This window comes from Neovison vison, chromosome 12 (assembly GCF_020171115.1).
Source record: "Neovison vison isolate M4711 chromosome 12, ASM_NN_V1, whole genome shotgun sequence".
In the NCBI taxonomy this organism is placed as follows: domain Eukaryota; kingdom Metazoa; phylum Chordata; class Mammalia; order Carnivora; family Mustelidae; genus Neogale; species Neogale vison.
The window spans coordinates 80528393-80552848 of record NC_058102.1 but is presented as its reverse complement, the minus strand read 5'-3'; the positions used below and the strand labels follow the sequence as shown (position 1 = coordinate 80552848).

Genomic DNA, 24456 nt, shown 5'->3' with positions numbered 1-24456 from the left:
TCTTAGTTTTTTTTTTTTTTTTTTTGCTGGCTAACTGCTGGAAGGTAGCTCTCAGCCTAGAAGGCCATCCTGAGGGCTTAGCCATTGTGGCCTTCTTACAAATGGTAGCTTACTTCTTCAAGGCCCATGGGATAATCTCTCAGGCTTCCTATAAGAACTCACCTTATTAGGTCAGCCCTACCCAGCAGAGTCTCTATGTTGATACTTAAAGTCAGAAGATTAGGCACCTTAACAACATCTTCAAAATTCCTTCATTTTTGCCAGGTAACATAATCTAATGTTGACCATACCATCATGGAAGTAACATTAGGGCATGTTTGGTTAGTGGTGAATGATTACTTAAAACAGCACACTCCGAACATGATCCTATAAACAAATGACTATAATTGGATTGTATATAAACTTTAAATTTTATATCACTTTACATGTTACAAAGTGCATGCACATATGCTGCCTTATTTGATTTTCATGACTACCTGTCAGGGAAGCACAACAGATCTTAGCCTAATGATACCAGTGAGGAAAAAAAAAACAACCAAGGCTCAAAGCCATGAAGGGATTGCCCAAAGTGCTCCAGCAAATTAGCAGCAGAACTGGGCTTTGGCCTAGGGTCTTTTCACCCTATGGTCCAGTCGTCCTTGTTGCTAATTCTGTAGTTTCCAAACCATGTTTGGTGAGGTTCCAAGGAGAGGTCTGAGGGATTAATCAAGAACTGAGGGTGACACTAAAAAGCTAGGGCTTAGGGTTGATATCATGGCTCTACTTTTGCTTGTATATTTGTTGGGGGTCCTATACAAGCTTTAGTAGCCACTAAACTGCTCCATGCTGCCTGGTTAAAGGTAAAAAAAAATGTTTACAAAAACAAAATTTTAGTTTAAAAAATGGTTTAGACAGGTGTATACAAAAAAACCCAAAAAAATCCAAGTGTCTATTCCAGTAAAATTTTAAGAAGCTGTCACGTCTTGCAGCAACTGTTGAACCTTTCATAAAGAAAGACAGAAAAAAAAAAACTGTATTAAATAATTGGTTTGCAATGTAAACTTAGAAAAAAAAGATGAACCCTACCTCCTTCACTTTTTAAATAAATATAAAAAATAGTACCTTCTTAATGTCTGGTCTCTTGTTTTTCTTTTCATGCAAGCATTGACTAGCAACGTAGTACATAGCTTCAATGGAGGCGGGATCAGTGTCATTCATCTTTGTATCAACATAGTCTTCAATTGTCTTTTCTTCATCTTCAATTTCTTCTTTAATATCTAGCTTTAAAACAAAATTGTTTGAAAAGATTTTATTTTATTTATTTGTCACAAAGAGAGAGAGACAGAGAGAGACAGAGAACAAGCAGAGGGAACAGCAGGCCGAGGCAGAAGGAGAAGCAGGCTCCCCGCTGAGTGAGGAGCCTGACACAGGATTCGATTCCAGGACCCTGGGATCATGACCTGACCTGACTTAACTGGCTGAGCCACCCAGGCATCCCAAAACAAATGTTAAAACTTCATCAGGAGTTTCAAATAAAAGTCAAAGAAATCAGAATGTAAATGGAATTCTTTATTCTACTTCTTAATAACATGTAGTCATTTTACTATCTATTTTTATAACCTTACTAAGAGTTAAAGATATACAGGAGAAACCCTATTTACTTATTTATTTATACATATATTCATACATAGATACATACACACACACCTTTTAGATACTATCAGCCATCTGCCTTCTAATTTTTGTATTTATGTTGCTGAGTTAAGGGCTCTCATATTCCCAATAGCAACATTTACTAGGGGCTCAGGGTGATTTGCTTCCCTTTTTAAATTTTTTATTTTTTATTTTTAGGGGGATTTGCTTCCTGATGTACTCCTGATAGAGCAATTCCAATTTCTGGACCCAGACTCCTCCTCCCTGCTGAGGCAAACTTCTCTATAGGTACTCAAATTATTGAATCGAAGTGAAAAAGACAGAAGGAAAAAGTGGACAGGGCCATGATAAAAAAGTAATATATAGGGAGAGAGGCAAGGACTATGTGGTGGGATGAAGATGAGGATAAGGATGATGTAGTTGGTTGAGCAGTGGCCCCGAAATCAATATGTCTAAGTCCTAATCCCAGAATCTATGAATATGACTTTACTTGGAGAAAAGGTCATTGCAGATATAATTAAGTTAAACATTTTGAGATAAAGTCATCTGAAATTACCCACATGGGCCCTAAATTCAATGACTAGCATCTGTCTAAGAGACAGAATGAGAAGAAAACAGACACAGAGAAGATAACATGACCAGAGAGGCAGAAATTGGAGTGAGGTGGCCTCAAGTCAAGGAATCCAACAGCCACTAGAGGCTGGAAGAGGCAAGAGTCTCCCCCAGACCCTGTAGAGGGAATATGGATGGACCTTGACAACACCTTGATTTAAGACTTCTTACTTCCAGAACTATGAAAGAATACATGTCAGTCCCTTTAAGTCTCAGTTTGTGTTAATTTTTTTACAGCAACCCTCGGAAACTAATATCATGAAAAAGACTATTGATATGAGGTCAATTATAAACTCTCCAGAAACTCTTCCAAATGTATTTTGAAAGCATTTGAGTGATGGCAGAATCTAGTGATAGAAAGCTTCTTTGAAGGACCATTCCCTTTTGGTTATACTTGTGATAACATCTTATTAGTTTATAGACCTACTGCTTTCACACGTTAAGAATAAGTGAAAGAGTATAGTCATCCCTGAGGTTTTATGATTTTTCACTATTATGTGGTCATGTGTAAAACTTATGACTGAGATGGATTCTGTGTTTTTCTGGATTTCATACTTACTCAAATCACAGGTTTGAAGCTTTTATAACATTTTAAAAGTGGGGTAAGTCTCAGGAAAAAGGATTTAGACCTTTAGACAGGTGGATTTGCTTAAAAATATAAAATATTACAAGGTAGAAAAAAACAGAGTTCTTTTTCTTTCCCTCTGTCCTCCTGTATTTTTTTTTTAAAGATTTTTTATTTATTTATTTGACAGAGAGAGATGACAAGCAGGCAGAGAGGCAGGCAGAGAGAGGGGAGAAAGCAGGCTCCCTGCTGAGCAGAGAGCCCAATGCGGGGCTCTATCCCAGGACCCTGGGATCATGACCTGAGCCAAAGGCAGCGGCTTAACCCACTGAGCCACCCAGGCACCCCAATGTCCTCCTGTATTTTTAATGCACACACTTTCTCTGTATAATCCAATCTACATCCAAAGCTTTATCTATGCCTGACACTAATGGCTCCAAAATTCTATCTACAACCCATGCTTCTGTCTTGATGCCCAACACCCAATGGGACAGATAATTTTATTTCTTGATGAGGACAAAGTATCACTGTGTACTACTATAAAAAATCCAGATATTGGGGTGCCCGGGTGGCTCAGTGGTTTAAGCCTCTGCCTTCAGTTCAGGTCATGATCTCAGGGTCCTGGGATTGAGCCCCACATTGGGCTCTCTGCTCAGTGGGGAGCCTGCTTCCCCCTCTCTCCTGCCTGCCTCTCTGCCTACTGTGATCTCTCTCTATCAAATAAATAAATAAAAATCTTAAAAAAAATCCAGATATTATGCACATAATAACTTTCACAATAATATTATGTTCTATAAATATACTTTGATGTGAAATGTTATATAACAAGTAATACTGCATTAATGCATATCCAGGGAACCACGGAAGGTTTTTTGTTGTGTTTTGTTTTAAGATCATTTATTTCCTTCTTTCAGAGAGCGAGACAGAAAGAGCATGAGCAGGGGGAGCAGTAGGCAGAGAGAGTGGGAGAAGCGGGAGCCCCTCTGATAAGAGAGCCCAATGTGTGGCTTGATCCCAGAAATCTGCAATCATGACCTGAGCCAAAGGCAGACACTTAACTGAGTGAGCCACCCAGGTGCCCCAATGGAAGGTTTTATAATGTATTTATTAGAAAGGGACACCAGTAACAATATTATAATATATAGATATCGTACTTATTGCTTTTCTTAAAGTAAAAAATGGCACCCATCCCTTAAGCAAAAATATCATACCCTTTGACTTTCTAATCCCCATTCTAGGGGAATAATCTGTTATACATATAGTATCTGAATTTGTCTCACTGGTTTGCCTCATTAGAATACATAAATTAGAATAAAGTCAACATAGTTATTATACTAGTTTTAAGAAAAACTTATCATGATAGTAAATGTTTTTTTAAAAAGATTTTATTTATTTATTTGATAGACAGAGATCACAAGTAGGCAGAGAGGCAGCAGAGAGAGAGAGGAGGAAGCAGGCTCTCTGCTGATCAGAGAGCCCAATGCGGGGCTCGATCCCAGGATGCTGGGATCATGACCTGAGCCGAAGGCAGAGGCCTTAACCTACTGAGCCACCCAGGTGCCCCTTCATGATAGTAAATATTTCTGAAATCTTTACATTATAAAAGGTTTCTGAAATTTTTTATTTTTATAAAAAGACCCTCCAGGTTCTTAAAATTTACTATATAGGAAAAAAAAAGGTAAGGCAATTTCCTTATGGTTTTAGCATTCAGTTCGTCTATTTATATAATTGCCAATGAGTGCCTAATAAAATACACAGGAAATTTTTTTCTATCATAACTTTATAAATAAAATCCCATTAGGGAAATGAATAGAAAATTCTACTAGCAATTCCATTCTGATACAAATCTGAATGGAAGCCATTTTGTTTTCCCTATCTGAGCTGAAAAAGCTGCTAGTAATCACCCTGAAAGTAAACAAAATAAAAATATACTGTAGAAGACCTAAAAAAGTCATATAGTTCTATTCCGATTTTACCCAGAACATAGAATATATGTGACTTTTCCAAGCTTCACAAATACTTCGTGGCAGAGCTGAGATTAGAAATATGTGATGCTCGGGGCGCCTGGGTGGCTCAGTGGGTTAAGCCGCTGCCTTCGGCTCAGGTCATGATCCCAGGGTCCTGGGATCGAGTCCCGCATCGGGCTCTCTGCTGAGCGGAGAGCCTGCTTTCCTCTCTCTCTCTCTCTCTCTGCCTACCTCTCTGCCTACTTGTGATCTCTCTCTGTCAAATAAATGAATAAAATCTTAAAAAAAAAAAAAAAGCTCTTGTTTCAAAAAAAAAAAAAGAAAGAAATATGTGATGCTCTTTCCATATGCCACTTTATAATTGTCAATGAAAAGATTGCCAATAGAAAAAGATATTGCTAGATGCCAAATTTACCCATACAAATTTAGATTATAAATGCAAAGAGAAAAGGGCTGGAAAAAATAATAAATCTTTCAGTTACCAATAACTGAGGTTCACGGTGTTCATCTACAGCTGGAAGTCCAGTTATTATTTCTAATAAAACCTATGAAGACAAAAAAAAGTCCATTACTATAACACTCAAGACAGCATTTGAAAAGAATATGGATCTTTTTTTGGTTTTTGTTTTAAATTAACTTTAAATTGAAGAATATGGATCTTTATTATGAAATCTGATTAATCATTTCCATACAATGCATTATGCCTTTTAGGCATTAAAGCAGGAAGGACCGGACACCTGGGTGGCTCAGTCCATTAAGTGTTCAACTCTTGGTTTCAGTTCTGATCATGATCTCGGTGTCCTGGGATGGAGGCCCGCACTGGGCTCCTTGCTCAGTGGGGAGTCTGCTTGAGAGCCTCTCTCTCTCCCTTTGCTCTCTCCCCCCATTCATTCTCTCTCTCTCAAATAAATAAAATATAAAAAAAAGAAAAGAAAAAGCAGAAAGGACATGAGTTGGTCTTTTCTCACAACCACTCCTTCACAGAAACCTTGGGTTCCACCAATCCCCACAAGCAGTACTTTTCTATTAGCAACTTATTAAATAATCAGCTCCATTTAATATGTGTTCTGGACATTCTTTCTCCTGTCTTGCAGGGGACTCTTCATAAAAATAATTTTCTCTGGGTTTTAGAATATATTATTTTCTAAATTTTAGGCATATCCTACAATTCTGTGCCTTACCTTCACAGTGCTGTGAAGTTAAATTTCCATATAGGAAACATATACGCAAAAATAAGATGAAGTAGAACTTGATTTCTCCAACCACTCACACTCACTCCATCTTAAAAGTTATTTGGAACAGACCAGTATATCAGAAAATGTCAAAGTGAATGTCTTTAAAAAAATATTCATTTAGGGATGCCTGGATGCTCAGTGGGTTAAAGACTCTGCCTTCGGCTTGGGTCATGATTCCAGGGTCCTGGGATCGAGCCCTGAAACAGGCCCTCTGCTCAGTGGAGAGCATGCTTCCTCCTCTCTCTTTGCCTGCCGCTCTGCCTACTTGTGATCTCTGTCTGTCAAATAAATAAATAAATCTTTAAAAAAATATTTCATTAAAAAAAACATGACATTAAAGGTGTGCTGTATGACATGGTTTGTTTTATGCACTTATTTTTTTTAAAGATTTTTATTTATTTGTCAGAGAGAAAGAGAGCATGTGCACAAGCAGGGGGAATGGCAAACAGAGAAACAGGCTCCCCAGTGAGCAGGGAGCCTGATACGGGACTCGATCCCAGGACCCCCATATTATGTGAGCCAAAGGCAGATGCTTAACCAAATGAGCCACCCAGGCATCTGTTTTATGCGCTAATTTTACATAAGCTTCATACTATTTCATGAGGATAGTGTAGTAAAAAAGTCATTTCTTGTAGTTACTTCAGAAATCCATTTTAAAAAGTTCCACAGAGGGGCGCCTGAGTGGCTCAGTGGGTTAAGCCTCTGCCTTCGGCTCAGGTCATGATTTCAGGGTCCTGGGATCAAGTCCCACATCAGGCTCTCTGCTCCGCAGGAAGCCCGCTTCCCCCTCCCTCTCTGCCTGCCTCTCTGCCTACCTGTGATCTCTGTCTGTCAAATAAATAAATAAAATCTTATAAAAAAAAAGTTCCACAGATTTGGAGAAGCTTTTATAACTTTATCATTTAACTAAGGGTTAAAGTAAACAACACATGCATTTATATAAGACTGCTAAGCAAGACAGGTATTCCAAAATATTCTATTTCAATTTCACAGTTATAGCCAAAATGATTATTTTTACTAAATACATATGTGAAACTCACCACACCAAAGCTATAGATGTCAGATTTGGGTGTTATTTCTCCTCGGAGAGCCTCAGGTGCCATATAAGCTGTTGTTCCCACAATTCTGCTAGTCATGACTGTCTGGGAAAACTTCTCAGAAGCCCGTGCAAGCCCAAAGTCAGATATTTTGGCTGTGAAGTCTTTATCTAGTAAGATATTTGCACTGAAAAGCAAGTCAAACAGTTCATATTTATATACCTACAGAACATATGTACATAGTTACAGACTATTCCATTTTATAATACATATCATAAAAACCTGAAATTCATACAAATAAATCTAGGTTTCAGATTAAAGAAAGAAAAGATCTTTTTATTTCCCTTTTTGTTTCTTGAGGAAAAATTTTAGGAGAATAAAAATGAAATAAAACTGTCCCCATCAGTGAGACATATTTTCATTATTTCAAAGTAATTTATCACAGGGAAAATTTCCCTCGGTCTCCTAAAGCACCATTCTTATTCCTTTCCTAATATTTCTCAACTCACTTAAAAATAACTTTCCAACCAAAGTGTCTCAATTATTAATTTCTTTATTCTTCTTTTTAATTTTTAATTTAATTTAATTTTATTTTATTTTAAAGATTTTATTTATTTATTTGACAGAGAGAGATTACAAGTAGGCAGAGAGGCAGGCAGAGAGAGAGAGGAGGAAGCAGGCTCCCTGCCGAGCAGAGAGCCCGATGCGGGACTCGATCCCAGGACCCTGAGATCATGACCTGAGCCGAAGGCAGCGGCTTAAACCACTGAGCCACCCAGGCGCCCCTAATTTTTAATTTTAATTCCAGTACAGTTAACACATTAGTTTCAGGTGTTATTCTTTTTTTTTTTGGTTCTATTTGAAATCTTCCAAAGAGGAAAGAACATGGTTAAAAGGTCTTCATTTATTCACTACAAGCATTCTCTCATACATGCATAGTTGCATTCAATAAAATTTTTATCAAGGAATCACTATGTATAATAGTATTTAAGCTCAGTCTTGCATGGAGGTAGGATTTTCAAATCTTGTCTATGAAAAAGGTACATAAATAATTTTTTAAAAATCCAATAAATACTCCATAATGGTGATATTAGGTACAAAACGCTGAGGGAACAACCACATGCCTGTAAGAACTGGAGAAAATTCTAAGGAGAAGGTGAACAGTGTGCTTAGTCTTGAAGAATTGTTACAAGGTGAGGGTTAAATGAGGGGAAAAAAGCCATTTCAGGCAAATAGAGCAACATGTGCAGAGTGATGAAAACATAAACACATATGATCAATTTCAAGAAACTGGTGCCAATGAGGGGTGCCTGGGTGGCTCAATGGGTTAAGCCTCTGCGTTTGACTCAGGTCATGATCTCAGGGTCCTGGGATTGAGCCCTGCATCGGGCTCTCTGCTTAGTGGAGAACCTGCTTCCCCCTCTCTCTCTGCCTGCTTGTGATCTCTCTCTGTGTCAAATAAAGAAATAAAATCTTAAAAAAAAGAAAGAAAGAAAGAAAGAAACTGGTGCCAACAAAACATGGAGAGAATATGAACTTGATCCTCTGAGAGCAGGATGCCAGCAGAAGTTTTCATAGTAAGGAATTCGTGCTATTAGAATTGATTTTTTTTAAAGATTTTTATTTATTCATTTGACAGACAGAGATCACAAGTAGGCAGAGAGATAGGCAGAGAGAGAGAGAGAGGAAATCAGGCTCCCCGATGAGCAGAGAGCCCGATGTGGGGCTTGATCCCAGGACCCTGGGATCATGACCTGAGCCGAAGGCAGAGGCTTTAACCCACTGAGCCACCCAGGTGCCCCTTGATTTTTTTTTTTTTTTAAGATTTTTATTTATTTATTTGAGAGAGTGTGAGAGAGAGAGCATGCACAAGCAGGGAAGGAGCAGAGGAAGAGAGAGAAGGAAGACTGCCCACTGAGTGAGAAGCTCAGCTTGGGGGTCAATCCTACAACCCTGGGATCATGGCCTGAGCTGAAGGCAGACGCTTAACCCACTGAGCTGCCCAGGTGCCCCTAGACTTGATTTTTAAAAACATAATCTGGTGGTATAGTAGTGAATAGTTGAGAAGTGGAACAGACTAGGTAAGCTTGTATTAAAGCAAATGAGAGATAGTGAGAGTCTGGATAAAGAAAGAACACTGGAAGAAAAAAAGGAACTGAGAATTTTGAGGCACATTCAATGAACTTTGTAATGAGTATGATGCAGGGAATGAGAAAGTCCTTAGCTTGGGAGACAGGAGGAATAGTGACTTCATTTGACCAGGAAGGGAACATGGGAAGAAGACTTCGGTTTGGAAGAGAAAATGAATTTGATTTCTGATATGTTAACTTAGAGGCTTCTGTGGGACACAGAGGCAAGGTGTTTTTGGTCTGGAGATACTAAGAATATAGGATTGGAGGCTGATGATACAGATTTGATGTCACCCACACATAGACAGCAGGTCAGCAAGAACACTTTGTGGGAACAGAAGAGACAGGAGGTGAGAACAGGAGGAAATCTGCCAATATGTAAGGGATGAGAGACTGTACTGTCCTCTCATCTATGGCTGATCCCTTTACTTGGACTCCTTCCTATGTTCTCAAGAACCTCACTCCATAAATTATTTCACTTCTCTCTTCTATTTTATCGTCTCCCTTTTCCCATAGGCATAAAAACACGCTTTAGTCTCTGCCATCTTAAAAAGTTTCCTGAATGACACAGTATTTCCAGCAATCACCCTTCACTATCTAAATACCATAAAAGGCTTGTCTACACTCACATTTCGGTTCTCTAGCTCCCACTCTCTCCTCAAATGCATCCTGAATTCTGCCCAGTTTCTGTGCGGAAGTAGTGCTCTGTAAAGATACTAATGCTCTTCAGAGCACTAACCAAATGGTGATTTTTCAGTCCTCACCCTGACCTCTAAAAAGCAACTGACATTTTTGACTAGTCTGTTTTGGGAAATATTATCTTTCCTCATATTCACAGATACCAGGTTTTCATCTGACCTTTCTGTGCCTACTTTCTTAGATTCCTTTTTTGAAATCATTCTCTTCTATTTGGCCATTAAGTCTTAAAGTTCCTTAGGACTAAATGTTGGGACTTTTCCTAATCTCTATCTCTCCTTAAGAGACTACAATCATATAATAGGTCTTCAGTTATCAACTGTATGTAATTCACAAATTTATATCTTTAGCTCAGACTTTTTCAGCTCCATATCTGTATATGACACTAACATTTCTACTTCTATAAATTTTATTTATTTATTTGACAGAGAGAGAGAGATCACAAGTAGGCAGGGAGGCAGGCAGAGAGAGGGGAAAGCAGGCCCACCGTTGAGTAGAGAGCCCGATGTGGGGCTCAATCCCAGGACCCCGAGATCACGACGCGAGCTGAAGGCAGAGGCTAACCCACTGAGCCACCCAGGTGCCCCTCCACTTCCATATCTTAAAAGAATCTTAAACACAACATGTACAAAATAGATTTCACTTTCTCAACCGTCAACCTAGTCCTCTTCCAGTGCTTTCTATGTAAGTGAATCATGCTACAATCATCCCAGAATGCAATTCAGGAAGCTAGAAATCCAGGAGTCATTCCTGACATGTCTCTCTTTCTGATCCTTCTGCGGCGAAGATATCAGCACATCCTCCCATCTTATTTTTTTTCAAGATTTTAAAAATTTATTTGAAAGAGAGTGAGAACTAAAGAGAGTGAGCTGAGCAAGTGAGAGAGGACATGAGTGGGGGGAGGGGCAGAAGGAGAGGAAGAAGCAGGCTCCCTGCTTGGGGCTTTATCCCAGGACCCAGGGATCATGACTTGAGCCGAAGGTAGATGCTTAACCGACTGAGACACCCAGCACCCAGTCCTGCCATCTTAATCTCTCAAATCTGTTCACTTCTTTTGATAATGAACTGCTTTTGATAATCTTTATCAAAACTGCTTTAATCATTATCAAAACTGTTTTTGATAATGAACTGGTAGTTCATTATCAAAAGAAGTGATTACCACAAGAAGCTATTACCACAACTTCTGTAATAGCTTCCTAACTAGCCCTTCCTACAAACTGTTCTCTACACTCAAGTCAAAGGGATCTTCTCCAAACTTAAACACGATGCCACATCTCTCCTTATAATTTTTCAGTGGCATCTGATTACATTTATAATAAAACTAAAGTCCTTACATTAGTCTATTAGATACTACAGGTTTAGTTTCAGGCTGACTTCTATAATTTTATTTTATGTCAATCATTCCTTTAATTTCTGCATTTCAGTTATACTGTATTCATTTCACTTCCAAAAATTTATCTATGCTTTCATGTTCCCTCTCAATACTGGTCTTAAAAATGCAGTCCCTTCTGTCTAGAATGCTTTTCTCCCTACCTTCTGTAGTTACCCTCAAATTGTGCCCACTTATTTCCTACTCATTCCTACTCATTGGATCTCTGCTAAAATAGTACTTCCTCAGAAAACTCTTGTTTATACTAATACTGTACATTAAACACTATATACTCCTTATTAATTTTCTATTATTAGTGATCATTTGATTGCTGTCAAACACTACAAGTGCTACTTTTGCTAACTATATTATCTACAGTGCCTAGCACATAGTAGGTGCTTAATTAATATTGACTATTTATGCAAGAAGAAAGAAAATTGAAATGCACCATGAAGGATGACAGTGATTCAGAAAACAGTGGTGATCCAGAAAATAATTTTGACAAGGCAAAAGTAGTCAAGAGAAACAAAATGCCATGCTCTTCAAAAAAAGATCATGTAGGATGAGTACTAAATATAGCTACATGGGTTTCGAATAAAGGAGATTATAGATGTTTTAATGAGAAGAGCTTTCAAGGAGTACTGTAAGTTAAGACATGCATATGAAATCTGAATAGAAAGAGTGAGAGCAAGTTATTCTACGAAGATGGTTTTCCAAAAACATTTTTTAGAGCAGCATTTACCTTTTAATGTCTCTATGAATATGATGGTTTTCATGTAAAAAACTGATGCCATTAGCTGCATCTTGAGCAATCTTGCATCTCATATGCCAAGGGAGTGGTGGGGTATCATCCTTATGAAGTAACCAACCATTACAAAAAAGGATAAAAAATCTATAGAAAATATATAACAGAACATTTTCCCAAGCAACTACTGAAAACGATATTATATCACCAAGAATTGGGGATTGTAATTTTTAAAAATTGCCCAAAAATAATCTTTAAGTAAGATCAAGTCAGAGTCAGCATTTCTTATTTGACAATAAAAATATATAGGAGCACCTCCAAAGATTTGTCTTGACTGGTAATTCTGTATTTAAGATTATCACCTTACAGAATAGCAATCCCAGCTGTTTATCTATCAACCATATAATTTTCAAAGAGCAGGAAAAATATTAAGATTAATGTGGTTTAAATAATTTTGTCACAAGGTGAATATAAGTATTCCAATACATAAACAGAAAGCCAAACAATCTGATGAACAAATATCTTACCAAGCAAGACAGCCTGTCTAGCAATGAGCCATTGGGCATATAAACATAGACTAAGCAGAGGTCATCTCCATCACTTGAGAAACCAAGCAGTTCTACTAAGTTCTCATGTTGACACCTACGACAAATAATTTGCCACTCAAAATTATTATGACACATACATATATTCAGCTGTTGGTTGGAGGTTATTCAATTTAGAGCTTTAACAGAAAAAAAAACACAAGAAAATAATGATATGCTATATATATTATGATACATATGTTTATAACATTTATTTGTTTATTGTAACCATTTACAATTTTCTGTAGTTCTTTGTCAATACTGATCAACATTAGAAGAAAATCCTTTTTCTATTTTATTTATTTAAGTAATCCCTACTCCCAGCATGAGGCTTGAACCCTGAGGTCAAGAATCAAATGCTCTTCTGAGAGCAACTGAGTCAGCCAGGAACCTACTGTTTCTCTTTTATAGTAAAAGCTCAATAATTTAGAGCTTTGAAACTTGTGATAGTTTGGTTAAGGATTGGCTTGATAATTACCTTTGTGTAGTACAATTTTCAATGATAGTTTTACAGGAAAGATTTCAAGAAGTCTGTTGAAACTGCTATGACAACCCTTTCAAGAATTTTCTAACATATCCAAAGCACTGATTTATAGACATCTGATCTCTAACTACATCTAATTTGTACATTGTTGATCTTCAATGATATCCTATTATTTATAACCTAATTTGAGTTTTATCTACTTGAAAGGAATAAAACTAAAGAGAGCTGAACTATAACAAAACCTTAGGTATCTGTGGTAGAGTAGAAAGAAAACTGGGCAAAGACCTAAGTTAAAAGTTCAGCTCTGCCACCGCTGCCCCACCGGATATTTGACTTATAGGCCAAATTAACACTTAACAAGTTAACATCTCACCGAGCCTCAGCAACTTCACCAAATGTGGATAATAACCCCTATGATGTAACATGGATGCTGTGAGAATTGAATGAGCAAATAGATGAGAGCCTAGAAATATACTTAGAACATGATATGAATTCCATCCAAGTGCTTACTCACTTTGTTGATATAAAATCATCTAAAATTCTGGGATTTCATGATTTCAAATGAGACTTTAATTTGAAATCAGTCTATCCTCATAAATATTTTAAGAAGTGCAAATTAAAACAAACAAGTACTCTATTTTCCATCAAACTGGCACATTTTATTTATTTTTTTTAAATGGCACATTTTAAAAATGAGTAGGTAACATTTCCTGAGTTCGTACTATATAGAAGGCACTGTGGTAAGTGATTTACCTGCTCTGTTTTATTTAATCCTCATAATAACTTAATGAAGTAAACACTATTATTATCCCATTTTATAGATGAGAAAACTAATAGTTAAGAAACTTGGCTGGGGTCATTCTCCTGGTAAGATCCAGAAATTGGTACTTATTAAGAAACAGTAAGAATATTCAATTGTGGTAAAGTAACAGTGAAATTTAAATTGTAATACATTGCTGATAGGCATGTAAATTACCATAATTTATTTATAAGGCCATTTGGACATGTACTTGGAAAGTTTTTAAGAAGTTCATGCGTTCTGAACCAGTGATTCTTCTAGCATTCTACCTGATAAAATAAGCAGAGTTGCATTTAAAGATTTATATTCAAGGAGATTTAAAGGAACTTTAATTTGTAATGTTGAAAATTAGAAACAAAACTAGGAGGGTACTGGTTTAATAAAATATATACGTAAATTAAAACTAATAGACTAACAAAATGTTTTAAAATTATTTTTAATGACATGGGAAAAAAGCTACACACACATCATGAAGCAAGTACCTCAAAATATTAGCCATGGCTCACTCTGAGTGATATATTTAAGAAACGCTTTTTATTATTTCTCTACTTTGAACAAATTACTTTTAGGATTGCAGAGTGACAGGGGAAAAAATCCCAAAAGAAAGAGGCTTTTCTTTTTTTAATCAGTGTGCATTATTTTTACTATGACTGAATTAATTCCAGTCTATTATTTCTATCTTGAGGTTAAGCAATCACAATTCATAATTTATAGCAGTGAGTGTAATTGAGTGTACAATTGGTAAATTTCATCAGGATTCATATCAATAATGTTGTAAGGTGACAGATGGGGACTACACATATTGTGGTGAACACTGAGTAATGCATGGAACTGCTGAGTTGGCATGTTATACCTGAAACTAATATTAACATTGTATGTCAATTACATTTCAGGAGTAAAAAAAAAAAAATAAATTTAAGAAAACAAAAAAGAAAAAAGCTCAGGCTCTGGCATCATATGTATATGTCTATAACTACATTTCTGTAGGGATAGGATACAGGTCTGGATATGAAAACCAGAACTGATTTTTTACTGGCTATGTGGCCTTGGGCAAGTTACATAATTTTTCTAAATCTCATGAAAAAAAAAAAAAAGGTAGGGGAGGTTATAATAACTGTTATGAAATTAAATGAGACCAGACACATAAAATACACTGCACTACAGTTATCAGAATAGAAACCTGGTTTGTTTCTCTCACTCTTCCTGATGACAGCCAATGTCTTCTAAGGATATTGGCATACAAATTTTTCCTGGTTTAGGGTTGTTAACATATCTAAGGGCCAATAATTCTGGTTTTTTGTTTGTTTTTTGTTTTGTACCTCTATAACTTATTTCTCGTGAATTTTGGGAATTCTCATGAATTTCTCATGATCTTGCTTTGGGAGCCACAAAGATGATAATGCAAGATAGTTGAAATCTTTTGTAACTTTGCTCTGATGTAAAGTAACAAGTGCGATTTAAGCTTCAGGCATGTGAATATATGTAGTCACAGACTTGTAGAATCAAAATTCCTTCAATTCCTCTCATCTAAACCCTTTAGTTTAATTCTACATATCTGGAAATATCACTAGTTCATGGCACACTCTGGGTGAGAGACCAGGTCTCCTACTCCTTGAGCTGCTGTTTTCCATTCTACTACATTGTCAAATTAACTTACTTTGCCATAACTTTTATTTCTTGATCAAACTGCTGTCTCAGTTCTTCAGTACTAATGTCAACCATCTGAAAAATAAAAGAATATATAATACAATACAATAACCTCAAAGCTCTTAAAGCTAAAAGGAGGAGCAAAAGATGACCTGGCTGATCTTGCTTTCTTTAAAATGTAAGGCATTATTCTCCCCATTTTTTTTTTTAAAGATTTTTTATTTATTTATTTGACAGAGAGAGATCACAAGTAGGCAGAGAGGCAGGCAGAGAGAGCGAGAGGAGGAAGCAGGCTCCCTGCTGAGCAGAGAGCCCGATGCGGGACTCGATCCCAGGACCCCGAGATCATGACCTGAGCTGAAGGCAGCGGCTTAACCCACTGAGCCACCAGGCGCCCTATTCTCCCCATTTTACAGAATAACTGAGAACTAGAAATATGAATGATTTGTTCAAAGTCCCCTTATAAACCATATAACCATAAAAACCTCACTGAGTTACTGTAGAAACAAAATGAAATAATATGAGAAGCATTCTGAAGAAAACATTTGTTTTAACAAAATACATAAGCAAATTTGAAGGGAAAAAGACAAATAAAATCTACAAAATATTTGTAACGTATATGACAACAGGTGACTATCTTCATCATATAAATGTATATTAAATGGATATTTCTAGAATATAATAACAGAGTTATAATATAACAAATCAAGTACATGGTGAACAGTCTAGGAGAAATGGGAATGAAGAACTTAGACAAGAATTTTTAAAATCTTTTTCATTATATTTTTTAAGCTTATTTTTAAATGAGAAAAGTAACATAAGAAAGTTGTTTTTACAAAATTTTCTTAGTATCTTCTCATTTTCATCTAGATTATGCATGAAGCACTATGTAGAACAGGGCTTCTTAACTTCATTTTGTGAATCTTCTGGAATTATATGTATACTCATATGTGTATGCCCATAACTACATTTCTGTAGGAACAGGATCCATAGCTTTCAACAAGTTTTTAAGTGTTAAGAACTACCAACTTAGAATGATGTTTAAAGAAAACACGCACTGAAATAATATATTTCCCAAAGACTAATTTAAAACTTACAATATAGCACACAAGGAAGCAACTTTTCCTTTAATTCTTTTTACTCCTAAGCATATAACTTACCGCTGCAAGTTTCTTCACTGCTACAGTTTTGTTGTTCACGAAGCCTTTATATACAACTCCAAATCCTCCCTCTCCCATCTTGTTGCCACCAAGAGAAATGGGTCTCTCATCAAAGTTATTTGTGACATTCTTCAATTCATAAAATGAAAAACTGTGAAAACCTATAATGTCAATAAAATAAGGAAAAACTACTTTGATAAAAAAGATATTGGTTTTAAGAACCTTGATATTTTTTCAACGTGATTATTTCATATATATGCAAATATTTACAACTTTGGATTAGGCATGGTAAGAGAGAGTACAGCTATCTTTTAAAAATAAAAATTTAAGCTTCATCTTGAAAATTCTGCCTGGTGCTCCTCCACCCAAAACTCTAGTCACTTATTTTCTTTATAAAATGACCCTTTCTTGCTTGCTTGCTTGCTTGCTTGCTTTTAATATTTTATCTATTTATTTGACAGAGAGAGAGAAAGCATAAGCAGAGGGAGTGGCAGGCAGAGAGAGAAGCAGACTCCCCGCTGAGCAGGGAGACTGATTCAGGACTCCATCCCAGGACTCTGGGCTCATGACCTGAGCCGAAGGCAGACGCTTAACTGACTGAGCCATCCAGGTCCCCTAAAATGACCTTTTCAAGTTATGTAAATATTTACACAATTTGTCATACTTCTGCAGTTGTTTGTATGTCCTATTGCCTGTATTCACTGATAACACACTGACTAATACAATGATGATGGTGCTTAGTAAGTCAGGAGAGAAAAAAAGAAAACCCCCAGAAGAGCTATGGTCAGGGCACTGGGTGGCTCAGTCGTTTAAGTGTCTACCTTCAGCTCAGGCCATGATCCCACAGTCCTGGGATCGAGCCCCATGTCGGCTCCTTGCTTAGCAGGGAGCCTGTTTCTTCCTCTCTCTCTGCCCCTCCCATGGCTTGTGTGCTCTCTCTCAGATAAATAAATAACATCTTAAAAAAAAAAAGCTATGGCCAGTGTGCACACAAAAAAGGAGAGATTGATTTCAAAGCAACTTTGGTTTTACTGACAAACCCACTAGCAGAAAGCACTGCAAATGTTACTTACGTGTATCACTACCTTCTAAACTTGGATTTTCTGGACTTGAGGAGTCAGGTGGCATAAAATTTTGTTCAAGATTCTGCACAGGTAACACAAATGTCCTGTCTTTGCCACAGAGAGGCAACTGTTTCTGCTGAACCGTTACAGCTTCCTTAGAAGGTAGTATATTAACTGTTTTGGGAACAGCATCTGCCAAACGAAGTAAGATACAAATTGTCCTTTCATAAGAAAAAGTGTTTATGAAAAAGTTAAACTAGGAACTCAGTTCATTTGATGTCATTCCCATTTCCACAGATTAAACCTCCTTTTCTCACAGCACACACAAGAAGCTACCTAGTAAGAACTTGTACGTTTTGGATAAAGATGAATAGAGAAGGTAAGGTGGTATTTTCAAAAAAATCTACGAGCCATCTATATCAGAAGCACTGAAGTGTTTGTTTAAAAACATTGGCCTTAACCCAAGTCAAGAATTCTGATAATGAGGTCTGGAATAGAGCAGGAATCTACACACAAAATAGTGAGAACTACTGGTGTAAATGGCATCAAAGGGAAAAAATAAGGTTATGAGGAAGGCATCTAGACAGTGACCCAACAGAATACAATGTAGGAAAATCATGGTCACAGATCCCATTGGAGTAGAAGTTGAGGGTGAAAAAAAGAAAGCTAAAACAAACAAACAAACAAACCCCCAAAACAAAATACCCCCACAAATCACAAAAACCCAAAAAACTAATTTCCATCCTTCTAAACTTCCTACTGGCACAAAACTCCCTGACTTGAATGGTGGGCTCAGACCCAATCATGAAGCCTCTATCTCCTTAGTGGCAAGTCCGCAGTGCCTTATGTCTAAGGTGCTTCTATGAGTTAGGGGAGCGTGGAAAGAATGAAAAGCAGTCTCAAATGTAAGGCTCATCTACCAGGAGAAAAAAGTAAGAGTAAGGAGACATGTTCCTATTTATGCCACTTGCCTTTCCACCCTAGTTGTTGATGCCCTACTCACACTCCGTTTACCTGGTAGCAAAAGACTCGCTGCCGCAAAAAACTCATTTTGAATCAAAAGATCCACAAGATCACCAACTGTGCAATTTGTGGTGCCCCAGTCAAACAGTAATTCACAAGTGGGGCTTTTTCCAGTTTGAAGTAATGCTTCAAATCTCCTTAAAAGCAAGTGACAAAAACCAAAAATTAGTATGAAATAGACTTCACTGAAAATAGGAATTATTCCCCCATGCTCCCACCTCGCCCACAGTACCTCCTACAGCATTAAAGGAAAGGGGCAGCAGGAAAACTAGCAAGAATTACAGAGAACCAGGAAGATAAGCAGAAGGGAAAAAGATGCTGAAGGTGATGATCCTGTAAGTTAACACACACTGTTCGGGATGCACCCACATGAACTCATTTAATTCTCAAAGATACTATGGATACAACACTCATTTATTAATGAGAAAGCCAGGTGTAGAGAGGTCAAGTAACCAGCCCATAGCCATACAGCCAAAACACATTATTTAAACTGAGATCCAAATTCAGCTGTCTCACTTGACATAAGGGTGTGCTTTCAACCTACTAAACTGAATTACTTCCCTACCTGTTTTATGACTCTGCTAGCCATAGGATTTTTAAATAAATCATTCTCCTTAATGAAACAGAATACTATGCATAAACTTGGAGAATTAGTCCTTTGATCCTTACTATATTTCAATTACATTAAAGGAAAAACAGATTAGTTTTTCATTCTTACTTCTTCAAAAATTCATTTGAAAAGTAACATTTAAAAACAATTTTTTTCTGCTTTGCCTCCAAATTTTTTATATTGCAAAATTTCAAACTTACAGAAAAGTTGTAAGAATAATATCATGAAAAACTGTTTCCCTTTTACCTAGATACACCAACTGGCCAGTAGATAACGCTTTGCCACGCTTGTATTCTTGCCTTCTCCCTCTCCCCGTGTGTATGTGTGCATGCATAAATGTTATAGTATAAGCTAAACACCCTGTAGAATGTCTCATAATCTAGACTTGTCTGGCTACTTTCTCATGATTAAATTCAGGTTAAAAATGTTTGATAAGTGGGGCGCCTGGGTGGCTCAGTAGGTTAAGCCTCTGCCTTTGGTTAGGGTCATGATCCCAGGATCCTGGGATCGAGCCCCGAATTGGTCTCTCTGCTCAGCGGGGAACCTGCTTCCCCGACCCTCTCTGTCTGCCTCTCTGCCTGCTTGTGATCCCTCTATCTCTCTCTCTGTCAAATATATAAATAAAAAATCTTAAAAAACACTACCTAGGTGACGTGTTCATCCCACTGTACTGTACCAGACCCACATAATGCAGTCTGTGCCATTATCGGTGACCCAAACTTTGATTACTTGGTTAAGGAGGTGTACTTCAGATTTTTTTTCTTTATAAAAGTACCTTTACCCTTCATAATTCATAAGTAACTTGTGGATAATACTTCGAAATCCTGTGGATAATACTTCGAAATACTTCGAAAGTATAATACTTTGAAATACTTCGTAGTTCTGTGCATATCTTGTTCATCAACAACTTTTTATCTTGTGGTATTAGCGACACTGATGAGTCTTGCATGGGTGATTGTAAATTGGTAACTTTTTATAAATCTTTCAATAATTATTTGCCACCATTATTCTGTAGAGAAGAGCTTTTTCCTCACCACCATTGGCTCAACCATTCTCTAAAAGTTTTTAATAGTAGTGCTCGCTTCGGCAGCCCATATACTAAAAGTTTTTAATAGTAATATCAATAAATTATCTTTGAAAGTTGCTTTCAACTTAATCTGCCTCTTTTTAAGATTTTATTTATTTATTTGTCAGACAGAGAGAGGGAGAGAGAACACAGGGGAAGGTAGCAGGGGGAGAGGAGGCTTAGGGAAAAGCAGGCTCCCCATTGAGCAAGAAGCTGAATATGGGACTTGATCCCAGAACCCTGGGATTGTGACCCGAGTCAAAGGCAGATGCTTAATGGACTGAGCCACCCAGGCATTCCGAAACCTAAATTTCTTTCAAGTAATTTAAGATGTTTATCCTTCATATGAGGAAATGTTTCCTGGAAGGACTAAGATGGGAGTTAAGGCTTTGGGATCTTTATCAGGTTAATGCTGAAAATCACAAATTAATGTCTTTTCTTCTTACATCCAAACACAGATCTGGGGCTGAAATTTGGGTTGAAATCACTGACAAAAATAAAATCTGTACACACATTTTATAGTAAATCAAGCAGAGGTAAACAGAGATGAAGAATGAGATCGTCTGAAGACAGTGTTGTAAAATCCTCACTAAGAACTGAGGCTTCCGTTCACAGATGTGTATATTTACAAGCAACTTTAAAATGTCAATTTGAAGTACACTGTCAAGGGAAGTAGAAATTTACACACTTAGATTTTTACTAGAGATTCTTATAATACCCTTATGTTCAATCTGGATGTGACAAGTGTGAGGCTGAGGGAAATTTCTCAGCTTGCTAAACAGAAAACTAGAGTAAAAGTGGGAATCTTGATTCTAACCCAAAAACTTATTTTCAAGATCACAACACTAGCCTAGCTGACATAATGGAGAAAGAACCAAAAATTGCAAAAATGGAAAAAAAGAGGTTATTTATTAGCATTATTTTCCCGAGAGTTTTATTTTCTGAATTGCAACATTAGATGATATTTATATCTATTAATCATTCTAGATTGTGATGTAAGAATTTAAAAAGTAAGAGAATTTTATACATTACCTTATGTGAAACTGATTGTATCTATCATCACCAGATGGTTTTTTAATAGCTACCGCTAACTTCTTCCATCCTTCTTGAGGATCAATAAAATCTGACAGCTTCCTAATTAGTCCAAGATTGAGGCAGCGCACATATGTTGAAGATGTTATGGGTTTGTTCATCTTCTATTCCTAAAGTACAGAAAATTCTCATTAAAATTTTATGGTAGTTTTAGGGATGACATCTGTAAGCTTATAAATCACATTTTGCTACAATATGTGAAATGTCGGCAACTGATTACACCATAATAAAGGAACACTAATTGATATATATATTTTTTAATTTATTTGACAGAGATCACAAGTAGGCAGAGAGGCAGGCAGCAGAAGAGGAGGGGAGCAGGCTCCCCACCGAGCAGGGAGCCCGATGTGGGGCTCGATCCCAGGACCCTGAGACCATAACCCAAGCTGAAGGCAGAGGCTTTAACCCACTGAGCCATCCAGGCACTCCAACTAATTGATATTTTAAGAAGAAATTAAAATTGTGGTTTATTTGTCTAATTGTCATCTGGTCTTACTTTTTTTCTCCACCTATAATTATCCATGACAAATTGAAGAACGATTTTTCTGATATTTCTGAAGTGCAATTTACACAAAGAAGTGAAAAATTCACTTTTTCAGAAAATTCCTGAAAATTCAGAAGATATTCAGGAATCAGTTCTATTCATAAAATATTTATTTTTCAATTAAAGATATTTTTCTCAATCACTATTTAAACATTTGCCAATACTCTTGGGTAGAAGTAAAACAATGAAATAACTAAAAGATATGGTAAATAACTAACTTTCCCTACCACTTTGAGTCCAACAGAACTGTCTGATAATAATTCATTCCCTATTAAGCCAAACCCTGTGGTTTACCACCTTAACTACACTCCATAGAAAACCTTTATTTCCTCAGTCCCCTCTTTCTTTTGCCACTCCACCCTGGAGAGTGAAAGCCAGGGATACATTTCACAATTCTACTTGTACACAGGCACTGCTGAATATAGGTATAGAGAACTAGATAGCTGAGCAGAAAGGTATGAACACAAATTTATGGAGACCCTCTTTCCATGTAGCCTTCTACACTGCTGTGAATCCTGTTGCCTTTGCTCATTGTCCTTAGTGACTATTTCATGCCTTTACCTCTCTCCATGTGGTTTTATTTGACCTCCATGCTTCTCATTCTCAGCAAGTGGCAACCTTTCACCTAATTAATCAAGACAGGGATTCAGCTATTCTTCTGTCAATTATTCTCCTTATTCCCTCTGTACTTTTATCTTTAAAATGTAACATAATTAATCTTTGGAGTAAAGGATATATTTATGTGGTACAAAATTCAGAAGCTATAAAAGAGTAAAAAACTAAAATGTCACCCTGTATCGTAGGCTTCCATATTTGTATTCTCTTCTCTTTGGTCTTCTTTGACCACCACATCTAAGTAGGTCTATCTGCCTTCAACCCAATTATCTTTCACCACTGCACAATGTAATTATAATCATGTATTTATTTGCTTGTTTATTATCTGCTTCCCCCTTTAGACTGTAAGCTCCATGACTCCATTTCATTTGTTAATAGATAACTACTGATTAGCGACTTGTACATATTGCTGGTAAGAGTTAAGAATGAATGAATTTGTTGTCGAGTACCATGCTAGGTGATTCATATATTTCACTTAGTCCTTACATTTAGGCAATTTTAGTATCTTTACTTCACAAAGACAGTAAATGAGAGTTGGACTTGAACTCATATCCGACTCCAAAATTCATTCCATAGGTCCCTACTTTAATAACTCAATGCACTGTTCAGGTCACTCTCTTTTCTATATAAAAACAAGACATTTCCTTTCATTTATTCATATGTTCAATGTATGTCAGGCTCTGTACTAAGTGATGGGAGCTACAGAAAAGAGAAAAAAATCTTTATTTTCAAGCTTCTCAGTCCAGCAGAGGATATGAATAATTACAGTGACTGATAAATGTTCCAAGTGGTGTGTGCAGTGGAGGCCCAGTAAGCATGGAGCCAAGGCAGTCTGAAGGAAACATATCAAGACAGATCTGGGTGGGGAGAGAGACTGGAAGGATAAGTGAAAGGGAATGAGAATCAACCTAAAAGGAGATTCCAGGCAGTAGGAATAGCACTAAGAACATTGATTACGCCCAGGTAAGGAGTCTGATCTCTGTCAAATAAATAAATAAATAAATAAATCTTTTTAAAAAAAAAAAAAAGAAATATATATATTTATATATATATATTTATTTATTTATTTAACAGGGAGAGACAGAGAGATCACAAGTAGGCAGAGAGACAGGCAGAGAGAGGTGGAAGCAGGCTCCCTGCTGAGCAGAGAGCCCAATGTGGGGCTCGATCCCAGGACCCTGAGATCATGATCTGAGCTGAAGGCAAAGGTTTAACCCACTGAGCCACCCAGGTGCCCCAATAAATAAATAAATCTTAAAAAAAAAAAAAGTACTGATGAACCATGGAGGTAAGAAGAAAACTAGGACAATAGCATAGCAGAGATTTCTAGAAAGGGGGATAGGTTGGTATATAAGACCCAGAGAGGTCCAATAAACACTGACGAGTGTGTTAGATTTGGAAGTGGGTGGGGCGCCTGGGTGGCTCAGTGGGTTAAGCCGCTGCCTTCGGCTCAGGTCATGATCTCAGGGTCCTGGGATCGAGTCCCGCATCGGGCTCTCTGCTCGGCAGGGAGCCTGCTTCCCTCTCTCTCTCTCTCTCTGCCTGCCTCTCCGTCTACTTGTGATTTCTCTCTGTCAAATAAATAAATAAAATCTTTAAAAAAAAAAAAAGATTTGGAAGTGGGTGACTTAAGAAAAGTTTTAATGGCTCAGTGAGTGAATGGTAAAAGTGCATTTTCTAAGAAATATGGCTTTGAAAGGAAGGAGGGGGAAGGCATCTGTTCTCAAATTTGGTCTCGATGACCTTTACACTATTAAAAATTTCTGTAGAATCCAAAGAGC

At 37.1% G+C, this 24456-nt stretch overlaps 1 protein-coding gene across 5 annotated transcripts in view; it reads right to left on the bottom strand.

The window, feature by feature from the left end:
• Positions 1-233: 233 nt before the first annotated feature.
• The window catches only part of IRAK4 (interleukin 1 receptor associated kinase 4), a 29708-nt gene continuing 5485 nt past the window's right edge, over positions 234-24456 (bottom strand). For 3 of the 5 annotated variants that reach the window (XM_044227275.1, XM_044227276.1, XM_044227277.1), the window contains exons 2-12: positions 21457-21626; positions 18740-18885; positions 17735-17917; positions 16662-16822; positions 15512-15576; positions 12515-12629; positions 11985-12094; positions 7052-7235; positions 5259-5321; positions 1102-1260; positions 234-980 (exon numbers count right to left, since the gene is read on the bottom strand). In XM_044227275.1, the coding sequence (XP_044083210.1) occupies positions 945-980; positions 1102-1260; positions 5259-5321; positions 7052-7235; positions 11985-12094; positions 12515-12629; positions 15512-15576; positions 16662-16822; positions 17735-17917; positions 18740-18885; positions 21457-21617 (1383 nt within the window). In that variant the 5' untranslated portion in view covers positions 21618-21626 and the 3' untranslated portion in view covers positions 234-944. Of the gene's footprint in view, positions 981-1101; positions 1261-5258; positions 5322-7051; positions 7236-11984; positions 12135-12514; positions 12630-15511; positions 15577-16661; positions 16823-17734; positions 17918-18739; positions 18886-21456; positions 21627-24456 lie in introns of all 5 variants that reach the window. The other 2 variants (XM_044227278.1, XM_044227279.1) reach the window with 2 other exon arrangements.